Consider the following 17,459-nt stretch of genomic DNA (forward strand, 5'->3'; position numbering starts at 1 on the left):
TGAAGTGGGTCACTGTGTATTCAGTAGGATTCATTAAGATTTAACCTGTTCATTTATCCTAAGGAAATAACCAGAAAGTGCATCATGGGAGACGAGCTTGGCCTTATTTGGGAGAACATTAAGAACTATTTGGGTTATCAACTGTAATAAAAACTTACTATAACTTTTACACTTTTGGTGAAACTGAGTTCCAAAATCCAAGTGGTTCCATTTTTTTCTGTGAAATTTTTCCAGACAGATCAGAAATGTCAACCTAATAATGTTTGTGTTTGAAAGCATCTGCTGTGTGCTCACCTCTACACTCTGACAAGCAGGCAATATGATCTCTGGTTATCTATTTTCTTTCTACTTATTCATCACTCCTCCAGTCACTCAGTCTGGTATTTTATCACGGGATTCACTGATGAGCTGTGGCACAGATGCCATCTCTGTGCCTTGGTTTCTTTCTCTTTGCTTTGCCTGCAATGGTTTGACTAGATCAAGCCTTCTCAACAGAATTATCAGGAGAGCTTATTAAGCACAGATCACGAGGGCCACTCCCACTATCTGATTCAACACAAGCCCCAGAACTGGCACTTCTAACAGTTCCCAGGAGGTGACATGCTCTGAGCTCCCTTTTACTTTTTCCAGCTCTGAGAGTCTATGCTCCCTCAGCAGAACTGCTTTACCTACACTCAGGAAGAGATTAAACACTATGCATTATCTATCTGTAAGGAAAAGTCACTACGCCTTTTTTTTTCTATTGTGGTAAAGTATACATGGTGTAACATCGATTTTAACTTCTTGTAAACGTACAGTTTAATTGACTAAGCAGATTGACATTGTTGGGCAACCATCACCACCACCCACTCCAGAACTTTTTCACCTTCCCCAACTGAAACTCCTTATGTATCCACTAAACAATGACTCTCCATTCTTCCCTCCCCCGGCAATCATTCTACTTTATAGTTCTATGAATTTGGCTGCTCTAGATAGCTCATATAAATGGAATCATACAGTAATAATCCTTCTGGGACTGGCTTACTTGACTTAGCATGCCTTCAAAGTTCATTCATCTTGTACTTCATTCTTTCGTGGCTAAATAGAATTCATTACATTTACATAATCACGTTTTATTTAGCCATTCACGTGTTGATGGCTACTTGGGTTGCTCCCACTTTGGGACTATGATAAATAATGGTGCTATGAACACGGTGTACAGATACCTGTTTGAGTCCCTGCTTTCAACTCGTTTGGACATACACCCAGAAATGAAATTGCTGGATGGTGTAATTCCATTTAACTTTCTGAGGAACTGCCATACTGTTTTCACAGGAGGTGCATAATTTTGCATCCACACCAGCAGTGTGAAGGGTTCCAGTTTCTCCACATCCTCACTAATGCTTGCTTTATTTTCTGCTTTTTGTAAGAGTCATCCTAATGAGTGTTAAGTGGGACTTCATGGTAGTTTTGATTTGCATTTCCCTAATGATAAGTTACGCTGAGCATCTTTTCATGTGTTTACTGGCCATTTATGTATCCTCTTCGGAGAAATCTTCAAGTCCTTTGCCCATTTTTTTTTTTTTAAGACAGAGTATCATTATGTTGACCTTGGTAGAGTGCCATGGCATCACAGCTCACAGCAACCTCAAACTCTTGGGCTCAAGTGATCCTCTTGCCTCAGCCTCCCAAGTAGCTGGGACTATAGGTGCCCGCCACAATATTTTTTAGTTGTAGTTGTCATTGTTGTTTAGCAGGCCCAGGCCAGGTTCAAACCTGCCTGCCTTGGTGTACGTGGCTGGCGCCTTAACCGCTGAGCTACGGGTGCCTAGTCACTTTGCCCATTTTTTAATCAGGTTGTTCACTATGCTTTAACATAAACATTAACTTGTAAGCTCCTTAAAGATAGAAATCATGCTTTTATTTTCCTTTTTAAAAAGTCCCCTGCAAATGTGTGGAAAATGTAGGTATTATTTTTGGAATGCAGAGAATGGCTTACCGTTTCAATCTTGTCATCTTACACCTAACACGTCTCAGGGCTGTGTTAGGCTGCTAGAGGCAGGACGGCGGCTATGGAAGCTCTGAACATCACTTCATACTGCACTGAAGCAACCAGACATCTAATACAGGTTTTTTTTAATATGCCTTTGGCAAACTTGGCAGCATGTCACATTTTTCCTGTGTGGTGATCACTGTAAATTAAATTCAATCTCTGAATATAGAGAACATTTGATCTTGGTTTATCTTTGAATAATAACTTTCTTCAGTCCAGGAGCCCATACTGGGCAATCACAGTGGTCGGATCTCATGGAGACTTTTCCTGTCAATTAGGAGAGGAGGATTTTGTCTCAGGGCTGCTATTGAATTTATTTAAGGTTGTAGAGGTCACTCAACCTCTTGCTGGCTCTGTAAAATTAGGAAAATACTGAACATCTTAGGTTCAGAAAGAATTAGTAAGATGGCTATTTTTAATTAATTATTTAGAGACAGAGTCTTACTGTGTCACCCTTGGTAGAGTGCTGTGCGTTACAGTTCACAGCAACCTCAAAGTCTTGGGCTTAAGTGATTCTCTTGCCTCAGCCTCCCAAGTAGCTGGGAATACAGGCACCTGCCCCAATGCCTGGCTATTTTTTGTTCCAGTTGTCATTTGTTATTTAGCTAGCCCAGGCCAGGCTTGAACCCAATAGCCTTGGTATATGTGGCTGGTGCCATAACCACTGTGCATTGAGTGTCAAGCCAGTATGGCTGTTTTTAAAATACAGCCCTAGGAACAAAGCTTTTTTTGTAATGATATTCTTTTTTTTTCTTTTTGAGACAGTTTCACTATGTCGCCCTCTGTAGAGTACTGTAGCATCACAGCTCACAGCAACCTCTAAGTCTTGGGCTTAAGTGATTCTCTTGCCTCAGTCTCCCAAGTCCCAGGGACTACAGGTCCCTGCCACAAACACCCAGCTATTTCTTTTTCTTGTGTAGTTGTCATTGCTGTTTGGTAGGCCCGGGCTGTGTTTGAACCTGCCAGCCCTGGTGCTTATGGCTGGCGCCCTAGCCACTGAGCTACAGGCACCAAGCCTATAATGATATTCTTATGAAGAATAATTTTAGAAGTAAAATCTTCCCATCTAGAACATAGGAAAGTTAAATTTTTTTTTTGGTTTGTTTTAAAGAATGAGATGCTACAGATCAAAAATTGAATAAGTATTTATTGTTCCAGAAGGTACATTGCTTTTTATACATATTTCATAAATGATACAGGATTTTACACATGTTCAATATTTTGCTATTTATTTAAAGGATTTTTCTCCATGTCCTCCCTCCCTTCCTCCCACACACCCCGAGAGGATTTGCTCATTGCACTGTGCTGTTTCTTCTTAAAAACCCTGTGCACAAACAGGATAAACGGTTTAAAAATAATTCACACAACTTAACAAAAATAAATGAGGGAAGGGGCTGACTGCCTGGGGGGGGGGAGGAAGTGGGGGAGGGTGGGAAGTGGAGACATGCATCCTTTCATTCCATCATGCCAGTGGAGGGGGTGGTGGAGGAGCAGCAGCAGCAATCCTGGCTGGCCTTCAACCTCTGCAAGGCACCTGGAGTCTGGGTTTGTCATTTGAAGTTTTTCTTTTCATACACAATGATCTCAAAGGAGGAAGACAAAGAGAAAGAAACCCTTGGCCACAATGAGGAAGGATGAATCAATAATGTGAAAGAAAAAAGCCAACCAGTGGTCTGGGAAACCCCATCATCCTTTCCACTCTGCCCCCGTGGTAGTTAAAAACAGGATATTAGACACAAATTCCCTCGACTCTTCCCGTGCAGATGTCATCTGGAAATACGGTAGAAAACATTTTGATAGAGTATAAGATTAATTCTTCTTCCTCTCAATTTATGATAAGAAAAAACTGGGTGAAGAAGGTAAGCTGAAGGAAGCCATAGAAATGCGTTCCTGTATAAAGGTAAATTGCACCCTTTGAGATTCACGTGCTCGATTTATGACAACTGAAGTTGTGGCGGTGGGAGGGCTCACAAACAGCGTGGAAGGGTGTGTCCTTCAAGATGAACAGAGCCTCCAGACAAGGCAGTGCCATCTGGCTGGCCTGCAATGCTGTCACATACACAGATTAACAGCAGTAAAACTATTCTGGTTCTGAAGTGACTACACAGCCATGATTTTTAGCCAATTTGTAAACTTTACATCGTCTTGATTTGGTAATACAGCTGAATACTCCCCCTCTGACTTGAATAGCGGAGGGGGAGGGGGATTATCAACGGGAAAAGTAGGTGAAGGAGGGAATCTTTCCTCCTCTGAAAGACTACTCTGTGAAAACAAAACAAAACAAAAACCTCATGCAGTCTTGCCAATGATTTCTAGATAGTGATTCAGAGCACTGGGATAGAGAGACATTTAAGAAGGTATTAAGGGATAATACAAAGTATCAATTATTAAACAGTCATAAGTTAGTTCCAAATAAAATTACCATAGCCAACAGGTACAGGTAGGTAGTCAGGAAAGGGGCACAGGAGGGAGAGATTCTTGGTGACTTCGCAGAGACTGGGTCCAATTTAAAATAAACGCTAATGATATGGGCTCAGACTGTTTGCTACCCACATATCATAAGGATTTGATTTTCTGGTATATTCATTTACTCCTATGTCAAAAATAAGAAAAGATAAATTAAAAAAAATTAGAGCTGAGAGGGGTGCTGGTGTGTTACCATTTTGCTGACCCTGCAGAGATGCAAGAAACAAACACCCCCAGCATCATTTTCTCTTTATGAATCTCTCAACTATGTAATTGCATCATTTTCATCCAGAAATTGAGATGCTTAATTAAGACAATATTCACTAAGCCCTTGGAGCTTATATTCCACAATGCCTAGTCCTTAGATTTTAACATTCCTTTCTTCCCCAAGATCCTTTTTGTTTTTGTTTTATAATTAAAGGTAAAAACACTCTATCCCCACATGGCTCCCAGCTTCCACCTGCAATGCTTTAATTAAAAAGGCAAACAGGTGTTCTTTCTGCCAGGATTCAGAGGCTCTCTGCAGATCAATCTTTTTCACCAATTTGTCGGAGGGGCAGATGTACTTGTAATGGGTCTCTCAGTCTCTTAAGGTCCATTTCTGCCTAAAATAGAAACAAAAGGTGAGAAAAACTGGCCAGTGAAGCTTTTGATACTATTACTGGTGCTGTGAAAAAGAAATGGTCTTTCCTCCATTACTGAGTCAGAGAGATCATCTCAATTACTCTCAGAGTAAGACTGCCTTAGAAGACAAAGTGCTTTAGCCCAGGGCATAGGACTGCCAAGGGTGAATCTAAAATGGAATTCTGTCCCTGGCAGCTTCAGCTGTCAAAGCCTCCAGAAAAGGCCCTGCTATCAACAGGTAGGACTAAGGAGGCTAAGAATGTAGGGAGCATCTGAGTCCTATATGTTGATGGCTTTTCTCTTGGTTGGAGGTTCTGTCTCCAGCCAAGGTTTCAGCTGGAGACAGAACCTTACTCAAGACTGTGGTTATTTATCCAATATCTGTTTAAACCTTTTTTCACTTACCCAGTGAATTTTATGTACCGTCAACTGCAGCACTTTCAAAACTCACACTTGCTTGAAACTCACCCCTGAGAAACTGGATTAATAAGCAAGCCTGGGGGCCAGGTGTGGTGGATCGGTGCCTGTAATCCCAGCACTTCAGGAGGCCCAGGTGGGAGGATTGTTTGAGGCCAAAAGTTCAAGACCAGCCTGGGTAGTGTAATAAGACCCTGTCTCTACAAAAACTAGAAAAGTTAGCTGGGTGTGGTGGCATGTGCCTATACACTCAGCTACTTGGGAGGCTGAGGAAGGAGGATCGCTCAAGCTCAGGAGTTTGAGGCTGTGGTGAGCTATGCACTGGACTACAGCCTGGTGACAAAGCAAGAACTTGTCTTTTTAAAGAATAAAAAGCAAGCCTAAGGTAAGACTAAAGCATCTGTATTCTTTATTATTATTATTATTTTTTGCAGTTTTTGGCCAGGGCTAGATTTGAATCCGTCCCCTCCGGGATTTGGGGCTGGTGCCCTACTCCTTTGAGCCACAGGCATCTGTATGCTTAATACCTCCAGAGATGATTCTGATGCACTCCCTCCAGCTGAAAACCACCACATAAGCAACAGAAGACATAAATAAATCCACAAGTCCACTTAGGGCCAGTCTAAGGTAGGAATGTGGATTAAGCCTGTTGAGAGCATAACCCCATCACTAAGAAGAGACAAGAAAGGCAGAGATGGGCCAGAGAAGAGCAACTAAATAATAAAAAGAATGGAAGAGCTTCTAGAATTTGTTAAAAAATTCTCTAAGGGTCACTGAAAACTGCAGAGAAAAGGAATGAGGATTTATTCGCCAAAATCAAAGATATCAGAGGGGGGCCATTTTATTAAAAAAAAAAAAAGCACATCCAAAAAAGAGCACCTTCTAGTTTAATAATCTCTGATGTGCCTGGCAAAGATTTCTAGTAGACTTTCCCTCTTGCCTGGATTTTACTTTTGCCCCATTGCTACCACACATTTAGGTAAAGTCAATTGTTGCAGAAAGCTTAAAAAAAAGAAAGTAAACAGAGACAACTCTGAAGAAGTAAAATGAAAACATAGTAAAAGTATATCTAAAAATTTCAAGGCGCTAGTATTAATAGCATAGATAGGATCCACCATGTTCTCATCTTGTTTACATTATAAAGCTTTCTACGGCCAGGCTCACGCCTGTAATCCTAGCACTCTGGGAGGCCGAGATGGGTGAATTGCCTGAGTTTGAGACCAGCCTGAGCAAAAGCTAGACCTCATCTTTAGAATATGGCCGGGTGTTGTGGTGGGTGCCTGTAGTCCCAGCTACTTGGGAGGCTGAGGCAAAAGAATCACTTGAGCCCAAGTTTGAGTTTGCTGTGAGCTGTGACACCATGGCACTCTACCGAGGGTGACAAAGTGAGACTTTGTCTCAATGAAAAAAAAAAACACAAAACACCTTTCTGGAGAAGTATCTATTTTACCCATTTGAAGTACTCTGGTTATGGATAATAGTAATACCATATAAGATGGAGCTGGGATTTAGTTTAATTTTTGTAAAACTTACCTGAGCAATTGCATCCTTGAGTTGATTGTATTTCTCTAGGTCAAAACGTGACTTTTTGGCTCCTTTATGGAAAAATAATAAGTATTGTCTGTCTCTGGCTTCTGGATAAACATATTCCTATAAAAATAAAGGAGAAATGCAATTATTAGTTCTTAGTGTGCTATGTTTATAAAATAAGCATTTACTAACTGCTGATTAGATTCTACAACTCTGTATAAATACAAAGGGTGCCAAAAAGATGTATATACATTTTAAGAAAGGAAAAAACTGTATTAAAATTGTAATACTTAGTAACATAAGATGAATACAAGTCATGTTTGAGTACTTCTTATAACTGCAGAAGTCAACATGACTTGAATAATACAGTTTTTTCTGTTCTTAAAATGTGTATACATTTTTCTGGCAACCTCTTCAAATAGGCTGACACGTACTGTGTTAAATATTTAATTACGTAAACATTTTTTATTGTAAAATATATAGAAGAGTACATAGAAAAACGTACATCACAATGGATCATCCCATAATAAACATGTCGATCATTACCAGATTTTAAAAAAGAACACTGATAACAACCCAGAAGCTCCCCTTCTACTCGTTTTCAACTAAAACCTCTTTTTGCCAAAAGTCTTCACTATCTTGACTTTTATAGTAACTGTTTTCTTTACAACTTTCCTCTAAGTACACATCCCTAAGCTTGGTTTCCCCCATTTTTAAATTTTCTAAAAATGGAGTCATATGATATTTATATATTCCCTGTGGCTATTTCCTTTCCTTTTTTTTTTTTTTTAGACAGAGTCTCAAGCTGTTGCTCTGGGTAGAGTGTAGTGGCATCACAGCTCACAGCAACCTCAAACTCTTTGGCTTAAGGGATTCTTTTCCCTCAGCCTCCCAAGCAGCTGGGACTACAGGCGTCTGCGACAATGCCCGACTATTTTTTGGTTGTAGTTGTCATTGTTGTTTGGCAGGCCTGGGCTGGATTCGAACCTGCCAGCTTCGGTGTATGTGGCTGGCACCCTAGCTACTTGAGCTACGGGCACCAAGCCACGTGGCTATTTTCACTCAATGATGCTTGTGAGCGTCATCTTGTAGGCACATCCGTAGCCTATTCACTTTCATTGCTATGTTTATTGTATGACTCTATCACAATTTATTTACCCATCTACTACTGACAGACTTCTGGGTTGTCTCCAGCCTTTGGCTATTCTGAATAATGCTGCCAAGAACATTTCTAGGCTTATCTCTTCTGCTGGGTATAAACTAAGGATATGCATGTGTTCAACTTTCAGAAGTGATGTTAACCACGTTTCCAAAATGGTTGTTGCAATTATTCTCCTATCAGCAGGATACGAGAGTTACTATCACTCTATACCCTGGCCATTACTTGTTACTGCCTGTTTAAAAAATGTTAACCATTCTGGTAAGTGTGAGGTAGTACCATCCCATTTTTTAAAAACAGATTGACTGAACTATAATTCATATACAACTTATTCATTTAAAGTATAATACTCAATGATTTGTAGTATATTCACAGTTTGTGCAACCATTACTACAACGTTAGAACATTTTCATCACCCCGACACCCCATACTGTTTAACAGTCAATTCTCATTTCCCTCAACATCCCCAGTTCTAGGAAATTGCCAGTCTCCTTTCGGTCTGTATAGACTTGCCTATTCTGCACATTTCCTCTAAGTGGAATCAGTCACACATGCGGCCTTTTGTTCCTGGCTTCTTTCACTTAGCAAAAGGCTTCCAAGGTTCATCCATCTGCAGCATATGTTAGCATTTCATTTCCGTCTAGTGCCAAATGATATTCCATACAATGGACAGGCCACGTTTTATTTATCCATTCAGGAGTTGAGCATTAGGGGTGTTTCCACTTTTTGGCAATTATGAATGATGCTATGAACATCTGTATACAAGGTTTTGTTTGGACATGTTTTCATTTCTCTTAGAGATACACATTTTCCTGATCACTCATGAGGCTGAGGCCTTTTCCCTTCATATATTATTGGCCACTTGCATATACTCTTTTAGAAGTGTCTATTCAAATTTCTTGCCATTTTTTTTCTAGTGGATTATCTGTCATTTTCTTACTGATGTGTAGGATTTGTTTATACATCATAGATATGGATCCTTTGTTGGATATGTTAATTACACATATCTCTTTCCAATAAACAGAAATTAATTTTAATGTAGTTTATCTTTTTAATTTTTTTTTTTTTTTTTAGACAAGGTCTCACTATATTACACAAGCTGGCCTCGAGCTTCTGGGCTCAAGAAATCTTCCTGCCTTAGTCTCCAAGTAGCTGGGATTACAGGCATGCACCACTGTGCCTGGTTTTATTTGTCACTCTTATACTTTATGGTTCGCACTTTACATTCTCTGTAATAAGTCATTTTTTATTCCACAGTCATTAACATGTTCTCTCACATTATCTTCCAGGAACTTCATTATGTTTTCTTTCATATTTAAGTCTATAATCCACCTGGAATTAATTTTTATTTATAGTGTAAAAATGGGGCAGCTTTTTTTTTTTTTTTAAATAGTATCATTCTGTTGCTACGCTGGAGTGCAGTGGCATGATGATAGTTCACTGAAGCCTTGAACTCCTGGGCTCAAGCGACTCTCCTGCCTTAGCCTCCCATGGCAAGAACTACGAGTGTATGCCACCACACCTGGCTAAATTTTAAATTTTTTTTGAAGAGGTGAGGTCTTGCTGTGTTGCCGACGTTGGTTCCAAACTCCTAGGCTTATGAAACCCTTCCACCTTTCAAACTGCTAGGATTATAGACACAAGCCACTGCGCCCAGCCAATGTTCCATTTTTTAATGTAAATACTCAATTGTTGTAACACCATTTATTGAAAAAAGCTCTCCTTTCCAGATGGCAAAGCCATCTCTTTATAATCAAAAGTTTATTTCTACACTCTGTCTTTTCTTGCTCTATCCTTGTACCACTGTTTTATTTACTAAAGTGTAATCTTCATATTTGATAGACAAACTCTTACCTAGTCTGTCTTCAAGCGTTTACGAGCTTTTCTTCATCCTTTATATTTCCGAATACATTTTAGAAGCAGCTTACTCAACGTCTTTCCTAATCCCCAAATCTGCTGGGATTTTTGACAGACTCGAATAGATCAGAGCTGGTATTTTTACATAGAGGCCTTGCACAACTTTTACACGATTTAGGTTTAGGTACTTTAAAAAGGAATTTTGAGTTGTATTGTTTAAGAATTTTCATTTTCTAGCAGTTTCTTGCTAGCATATGGACATGTAATTGGTTTACATACACTGACCTCACATCTAGTCACCTGATGACACTCACGTATTCTAATCAATTATATGTTTCTTTTGTATAAAATCTACAGATGTCAGTTTTATTTCTTTTCAGTCTTTACATCTTTCATATCTTTTTCTTGCCTTCTGCACCAGTGGGGGCCTTCTGTTCAAAAGTGGCACTTTTATCTTCTTCCTCTATGATGAAGGGACTTTAGGACACCAAGTCTTTTACCTATTCCAGACTCAGCTGCCATTGTTATTGCATACTTTGGTTCTCTCTGTATTTTAAATCACACAGGGGTTTACTGTAACTCTTCTTTATGTTTAAGATTCATTTAGACCCACTCATAGGTTTACCACTTGCACTGCTCTTTGTCCCTTCCTGCTTTTCTGACTTTCCACCTGTGATAATCTTCCCTCTACCCAAGGAACACCTTTTAGTAGTTCATTTAGTGTAGACCTGATTGTGACACATTTCATATTTGTCTGAAAATGTCTGTATTTCACCTTTATTTTAGAAAGATTCTTTTTACTAAGTATTAAATTCAGAGTTAACAGCTATTTTCTTTCAACACATCGAGGTTGCCATTCCACTGTCTTCGGGCTTTCACTGTGGGGGTCTAACAGTGACTCCTCTGAAGGAAAGCTTTTCCCCACCCTTTGGTTACTGTTAAGATTTTTCCCTTTGGCTTTGGCTTTTGAAGTTTTATTATTGATGTGTTCAGATATGGATTTCTTTTTTATACATTCATGGGTATTCTCTGGCATCCTTAAGTCTCAGAATTGACGTCTTTCATCAGTTCAGCCATTAGCTCTTTAAATACTGTATTTTCCTATGGTCTGTCCTTCTCCTTCTGAGACTCCAATAAAATTAAATACATAATAGGCTTTTTCACTGTATGTACTGCGTCTCTTACCCTTTCCAGTATTTTATATCTTTTTGTCTTTCCATATCTCATTTTGACTTATTCCAGGTCACTCTTTCTTTCTTTCTTTTTTTTTTGCTTCTTCTTCTTCTTCTTTTTTTTTTTTTAAGAGAGAGACTCTCACTTTGTCACCCTTGGTAGAGTGCCGTAGCATCACAGCTCACAGCAACCTCCAGCTCTTGGGCTTAGGTGTGTAGGAGATAAGCTCCCCTTGCTCAAGACATGGCAGTTTGCCTCAAAGTGCTCCTCCAGGAGATTGGTTTTGAGAAACATCTCTTTGAAGATCAAGCTTCTGTACCTGCCTATAGATATGCAGGAATATGCAGAGTGACTCTCTATAGGAGGTGTAGAAAATCAGCAGCTGGGGGTGAACAGATGGGGGTGAACAGACCGGTCATTGGGTTCTATTCTCTGCCTTCTCTCTTCATTAACATTATAATCTCTAGTTCCATTTGGGCTAAAAGGAACAGACAGCCAGTCTCCATTATGTTTTTACTCTAAACAAAATCAATTGTATATGTGTTCCTCAGCCTTCCCACTAAATTGTAATCTTAAATGGTAGCTTCCTAATGTTACTTCACCTCTTTGTATATGTATTAAATTCTTACTGAATGTTTGAAAGTATATAAGGTAATCAGTAAAGTTTAGCCAGGCCTCCGACCAGAGTGAGTCACGGTCTCCCTTAAATCATCATTCCGTCTGCAGTGCTTTCCCCTGTGTCTCCGATCAGAAGCTCCAAAGAACATACAACATCATAGGTGATTCTCTTGCCTCAGCCTCCCGAGTAGTTGGGACTACAGGAGCCAGCTGCAATGCTTGGCTATTTCCTTCTTGCAGTTTGGCCGGGGCTGGGTTTGAACCCACCACCTGGGTATATGGGACTGGTGCCCTGCTCACTGAGCCACAGGCACTGCCCTAATTCTTTCTTTAGTTATGGCTAATCTGCTGTTAAGCCCATTCATTGTGTTTCATTTCTAGAATTTTCATTTGGTTCTTTAAAAAAACAAGGTGTCTGCCAATATTCTCAACCTTGCCTTTTATATCCCTGATTATAGTACTATAAAGTATAATTATTTTAAGGCTATGTGTGATAATGCCAGTATCTGGAACCCCTGTGTCTGCTTCCAAAAGTTTTTGTTTCTGTAGGTATTTCCTTATGTATCTGCTTATTTTTTGACTGTATACCTAATTTCACATTTGCAAAATTATTTGTAGAAATAATTTAAGGTTTAGGATAAGGCTATCTTCTCCCAATTATGATTTATGTTTGTTTCCTCTTGGAAACTGATACTAGGATCACACTCTCCTAGGACTACTTCAATCTACTTTATGGAGTTGAGATGAATGAAAATAAGCTACAGTCATTGAGACAGCCGACACCAAGTTTCTCCTTATGCTACAATAGTAACCTTTAAAGGTTCCAAACCCCAGGGTGGTGCCTGTGGCTCAAAGGAGTAAGGTGCTGGCCCTGTATACCGGAGGTGGTGGGTTCAAACCTGGCCAAAAACTGCAAAAAAAAAAAAAAAAAAAAGGTTCCAAACCAAAGCAAGAGTGTTTCATCTTCTTAGTGATCCCTGGCCCTTCTAGGTTAGGAAGTATGACTCAGCTTCTTGGCCTCTCAGCTATACCATCCTTTTTTAAATTTTTATTTTTTATTTCAGAATATTACAGGGGTAGGTACACACATTTTGATTATATATTTTGGTTTTGTACATTTTAGGTCAAAGTAATAAGTGTGCCCTTCTCCCAGAATGTGTGCATTGTACCTGCTAGCTGTGAACTAACCCAACCTCTCTCTCTTCTCCCACTTACTCGACTCTTATTGAGTTATAACTCCACATATGCACAGAAGTGTTGATCAGCTAGTTCCAGTTTAGTGCTGAGGACACGCAGTGCTTGTTTTTCCATTCTTGCAATACCTCACTTAGGCGAATGATCTCCGATTCCATTTAGGTTGTTGCAAAAGATACTCCTCCATCATCATTTTTATGGCTGAGTAGTACTCCATGGCATACATGCTATTAATCCACTCACATATTGGTGGGCACTAGGGTTGTTTCCACATCTTTGCGATTGTGGATTGAACATTTGAGTGTAAGTGTCTTTTTTTCCTTTGGGTAAACACCTAGTAGTGGGATTGCTGGATTGCTGAGGTCTCTCCATACTACTTTCCACAGAGGGTGTAGTAGACGGCAGCTCCGCCAGCAGTGTGTAAGTGTTCGGCCTACCAGAGTGAACAGCACACCTAAATGTTTGGCTTATCTTCCTGGGATTCCTCTTCTTTTGATCCTTGCCTGGCCATTTTTTGCTATTTTGTTAGCTGTCTAGCATCTTTAGGGAGATGTACATTACATTCTATCTAATAACTCTAACTTTTCCTAATCAGAGGAATGGCCTAATCACTCAGTAGGCTATAAGTAGAAACAAAAGCAAATATTTAATTATTGATGAGGACAGGTATTGGGTGAATGATAGATAAAGGGTCCACGGAAGCCTTTTAAAAATGGATAAAATTAAGGCTTGCAATCATTAATATTGATGGAATTAGGATAATTGAGGGATTAAGAACTTGAAGGAAAGCCCTCTACATTCATGTAAATTGCTCTTACCAGGGTACCTATCTATGTTTGCTTAGGATGTAAGTGCACAGTAATTAAATGTATTCAAATCTATTCTCCCTCTTTGGGGCAACATTTATTAAGCAACTAGGTGCCACACTCTATTCTAGACATTTTATGATTTGATACTAGGTGAGAAGAGATGCATACAGCTTGGTTATGAAGGAAAAAGAGTCAGAGAAAGAGAAGCTGAAAACACATTGAACATAAAAAATAAACTAGAATAAAATACCAGAAGGAGGGAATGGGATCAAAAACACAGTGGAGGGGCTACCCCCCACTAAGGAAATGCCATAGTGTAAAAGTAGGTACAGATACAGTTAAATCCATCAAGCTGAGAAATTTGAAAACTTACATTAACTTCAATATTCTAGAAGTGGGAGGCAAGGTTAAGGGTGGGATGGGAAGCTTGAATAGCTACTGTGGGGGGTATAAAACAGGGAAATATAATTAGAAACTGAAGCAGTGGCCCATTCCACACTATTACATGATTTTCCCTGAGTGATGTTTAGTATCCTGTATAGGATGAAGGGCTCGATTAATACTAGATCAGGAGTTTGTAGAGAATATATGGTAGAAACATGAAGAGGAAAAGCATTGAGAAGAGAATGACAATATGGTCTAAATTGGACAGAAAAGCAGCAATACAGGAGGAAGGCAAAAGTAAAAAGTTAAGAGAAAGATGTCAGTAGCCTCAAGGTCCTGATGAGGTCAAAGGAAACAGTGAGTGAATAAAAGTACTAGAAAGAGCATATGTGGCCAAAATTAACATACTAATTTATAGGTGGGACAGTTCTAGGAAGGAAAGCCTCAAAGGGCCTTTGAGGTGGTTTGCTAGAGTACAATATAAACTCATGGCATTGGAGCTGGGAAGTTAGAGCACACATATTAAAGGCTAGATCAGTGTTTATCAACTTTTTTTAGTATTGCCCAAGTGGCCTTTTTGAGACATTTTCTTCCTGATTAGTCCTCCTCCTCAAAGAAGGGTATACTGTATATGTTTATGCACTGTAATACCTAAGGTGTTTTTACTCTACAAGAACCAGTTTTCACCCTTGTGGAGCCACTTTCCCTGTGTTGAAAGTAGGCGGATGGGTGGTCCGTGTGGATGCCGACATAACCCTTAACAATCTTACTGCCAGGCTACTTTTCTACATGATAGAAATTTGTACTCAGGTTTCATTGAAATATTAATCAGTAAAAGTTAATATTCCACTTGATTTTATGATTTCTAGGAACTTGCCATCTTATAAAGATTCTTTAGAACTTAATTTACAGATGCTGGTATGGAGGTGGAGAGGAGGGAACACTTTTACCCAGAAGGGAGAGGGGAGGGAGGAGGTTTGGTGTGTTCTCACCTAACGGGCACAAGGTAAGAGTATATGGCACACCTCCTGGGTGAGGGGCACAAGCACAACAGGGACCTCACCTAACCAATGCAAACATTGTAACATAATTGTGTACACCCTCATATTAATCCGAAATTTAGAAAAACATTAGTCCAAAAAAAAAAAAAAAAAAGAACTTAATCTACTATTAGGATACAATCTAGGATGTAGAAGAGTTTAAATGCTGTTGAACAAGTATTCTGCTTTATAGGTTTTGATTATGTATAATAATTAGGTAAAAGAATATTTAACATGAAAAATTCTGCCTACATTTTATTTAAATTTAAACAAATTTAATTTGTTTTCCTCTTCATACCCCCAATAGTGATTTGATTATTTACTACTGCTATTTTGCAACTTGTCACTTGGGGGCAGCAAGAACGTTTTGGCACTCACAGAAGTGGAGCATTTAACTATTAACAGATCTGGTATTAAAGATCTCACGACATAAGGAGAGGGAAAAAAGTAACACTATGTTCAAAGTCTAACACTTGCATTGATCTGTAGTTCAAGAAAACATTTACAAAACAGAGCTTTTTGTAAGCAGTTATTTCTCCAACATATTTCTGTTTCTATTTTATTTCTAGATTGTGTTTTTCAGAACTAACTACTCATAAATGAAGTCAACAGAAGGCAACATGCTGACTGAGTAGAAAGAAAACAGCCGGGGTAGCGCCTGTGGCTCAGTGGGTAGGGCGCCGGCCCCATATACCGAGGGTGGCAGGTTTGAGCCCCCGCCAAACTGCAACAACAATTAAAAAAAAAAAAAAAAACCAGCCAACAGGGCCAGACAAATCTGTGTTCAATTCCTGGTCCTACGAGTTATTAGATACAATACTTGAGTAGCTTACTTACCCTATCTGAGACTCCATTTCTTCATCATAAAATAATAAATGAGCTTTAGTTGATAAAGAATAGACCAATGCTACCCAAAGCAATCTACTGATTCAGATTCCTATCAAGAAATCAATTATATTCTTCTTAGAAATGGAAAAAAACTAAAAATTCATATGGAAGCATAAAGCAAATAGCAAAGTAATCCTTAGCAAAAAGAACAAAGCTGGATATATTACGCTGACTGACTTCAAAATATATGACAAAATTATAGTAACCCAAACAGCATGTTACTGGCATAAAAACAAACACATGGATTAGTGGAACAGAACTGAGAACCCAGAAATGAATCTGTGCATTTATAGCTAACTGATTTTCAACAAAGGTGCCATAAGCATACAATGGGGAATGGAGAGTCTCTTCTATAAACGGAGATGAGAATACTTGATATCCATATGTCAGAGAATGAGACTAGACTCCTTGTCTCTTAACATATACAAAAATCTACTCAAAAGGAATTAAAGACTTAAGTAAAAGAAAAGACCCCAAACTGGCTCGGTGCCTGTAGCAAGGGTGCCAGCCATATAACACCAGAGCTGGTGGGTTCAAACCCAGTCCAGGCCTGCCAAACAACAGTAACAACTACAACCAAAAAAAAACCAGCTGGGTGCCTATAGTCCCAGCCACTTAGGAGGCTGAGGCAAGAGAATGGCTTAACTCCCAGAATTTGAGGTTGCTGTGAGCTGTGATGCCACAGCACTCTACCAAGGGTGACATAGTGAAACTCTGTGTCCAAAAAAAAAAAAAAAAGACCCAAAACTAAGAGTGGGGCACAGTGGCTCATGCCACCTGTAACCCCAGCACTTTGGGAGGCTGAAGCAGGTGGACTGCTTGAGCTCAGGAGTTTGAGACTGAACAAGAGTGAGACTCCCATCTTTACTAAAAACAGAAAAACTAGCTGGGCATTGTGGCAGGGGTCTATATATGCAGCTACTTGGGAGGCTGAGACAGGATCATTTGAGCCCAAGAGTTTGAGGTTGCTGTGAGCTATGATGCCATAGCACTCTACCAAGGGTGATAGAGTGAGACTGTCTCAAAAAAAGAAAGAAAGAAAAGACCCCAAACTAAGAAGCTACAAGAATAAAATATAGGGGAAATAATTCAGGACGTTGATCTGGGAAAGAGTTTTTGGATAAGATCTCAAAGCACAGGCAATAAAAGCAAAAATAGACAAATGAAATTATATCAAAAAAAAAGGAGGCTCGGCACCTGTGGCTCAAGTGGCTAAGGCGCCAGCCACATACACCTAAGGTGGCAGGTTCGAATCCCCAGCCCAGGCC

The 17,459-nt window shown here is 39.5% G+C and overlaps 1 protein-coding gene across 2 annotated transcripts in view; it reads right to left on the minus strand.

Moving 5' to 3' along the window:
• Positions 1-3,159: 3,159 nt before the first annotated feature.
• MCU (mitochondrial calcium uniporter) overlaps positions 3,160-17,459 on the minus strand; it is a 201,913-nt gene continuing 187,613 nt past the window's right edge. The window contains exons 7-8 of one of the 2 annotated variants that reach the window (XM_023509571.1): positions 7,073-7,189; positions 3,160-5,099 (exon numbers count right to left, since the gene is read on the minus strand). In XM_023509571.1, the coding sequence (XP_023365339.1) occupies positions 5,079-5,099; positions 7,073-7,189 (138 nt within the window). In that variant the 3' untranslated portion in view covers positions 3,160-5,078. Of the gene's footprint in view, positions 5,104-7,072; positions 7,190-17,459 lie in introns of both variants that reach the window. The other variant, XM_003783570.1, reaches the window with a different exon arrangement.

Source organism: Otolemur garnettii, unplaced genomic scaffold (genome assembly GCF_000181295.1).
Source record: "Otolemur garnettii isolate 467f Iridium unplaced genomic scaffold, OtoGar3 scaffold00008, whole genome shotgun sequence".
Taxonomy (NCBI): domain Eukaryota; kingdom Metazoa; phylum Chordata; class Mammalia; order Primates; family Galagidae; genus Otolemur; species Otolemur garnettii.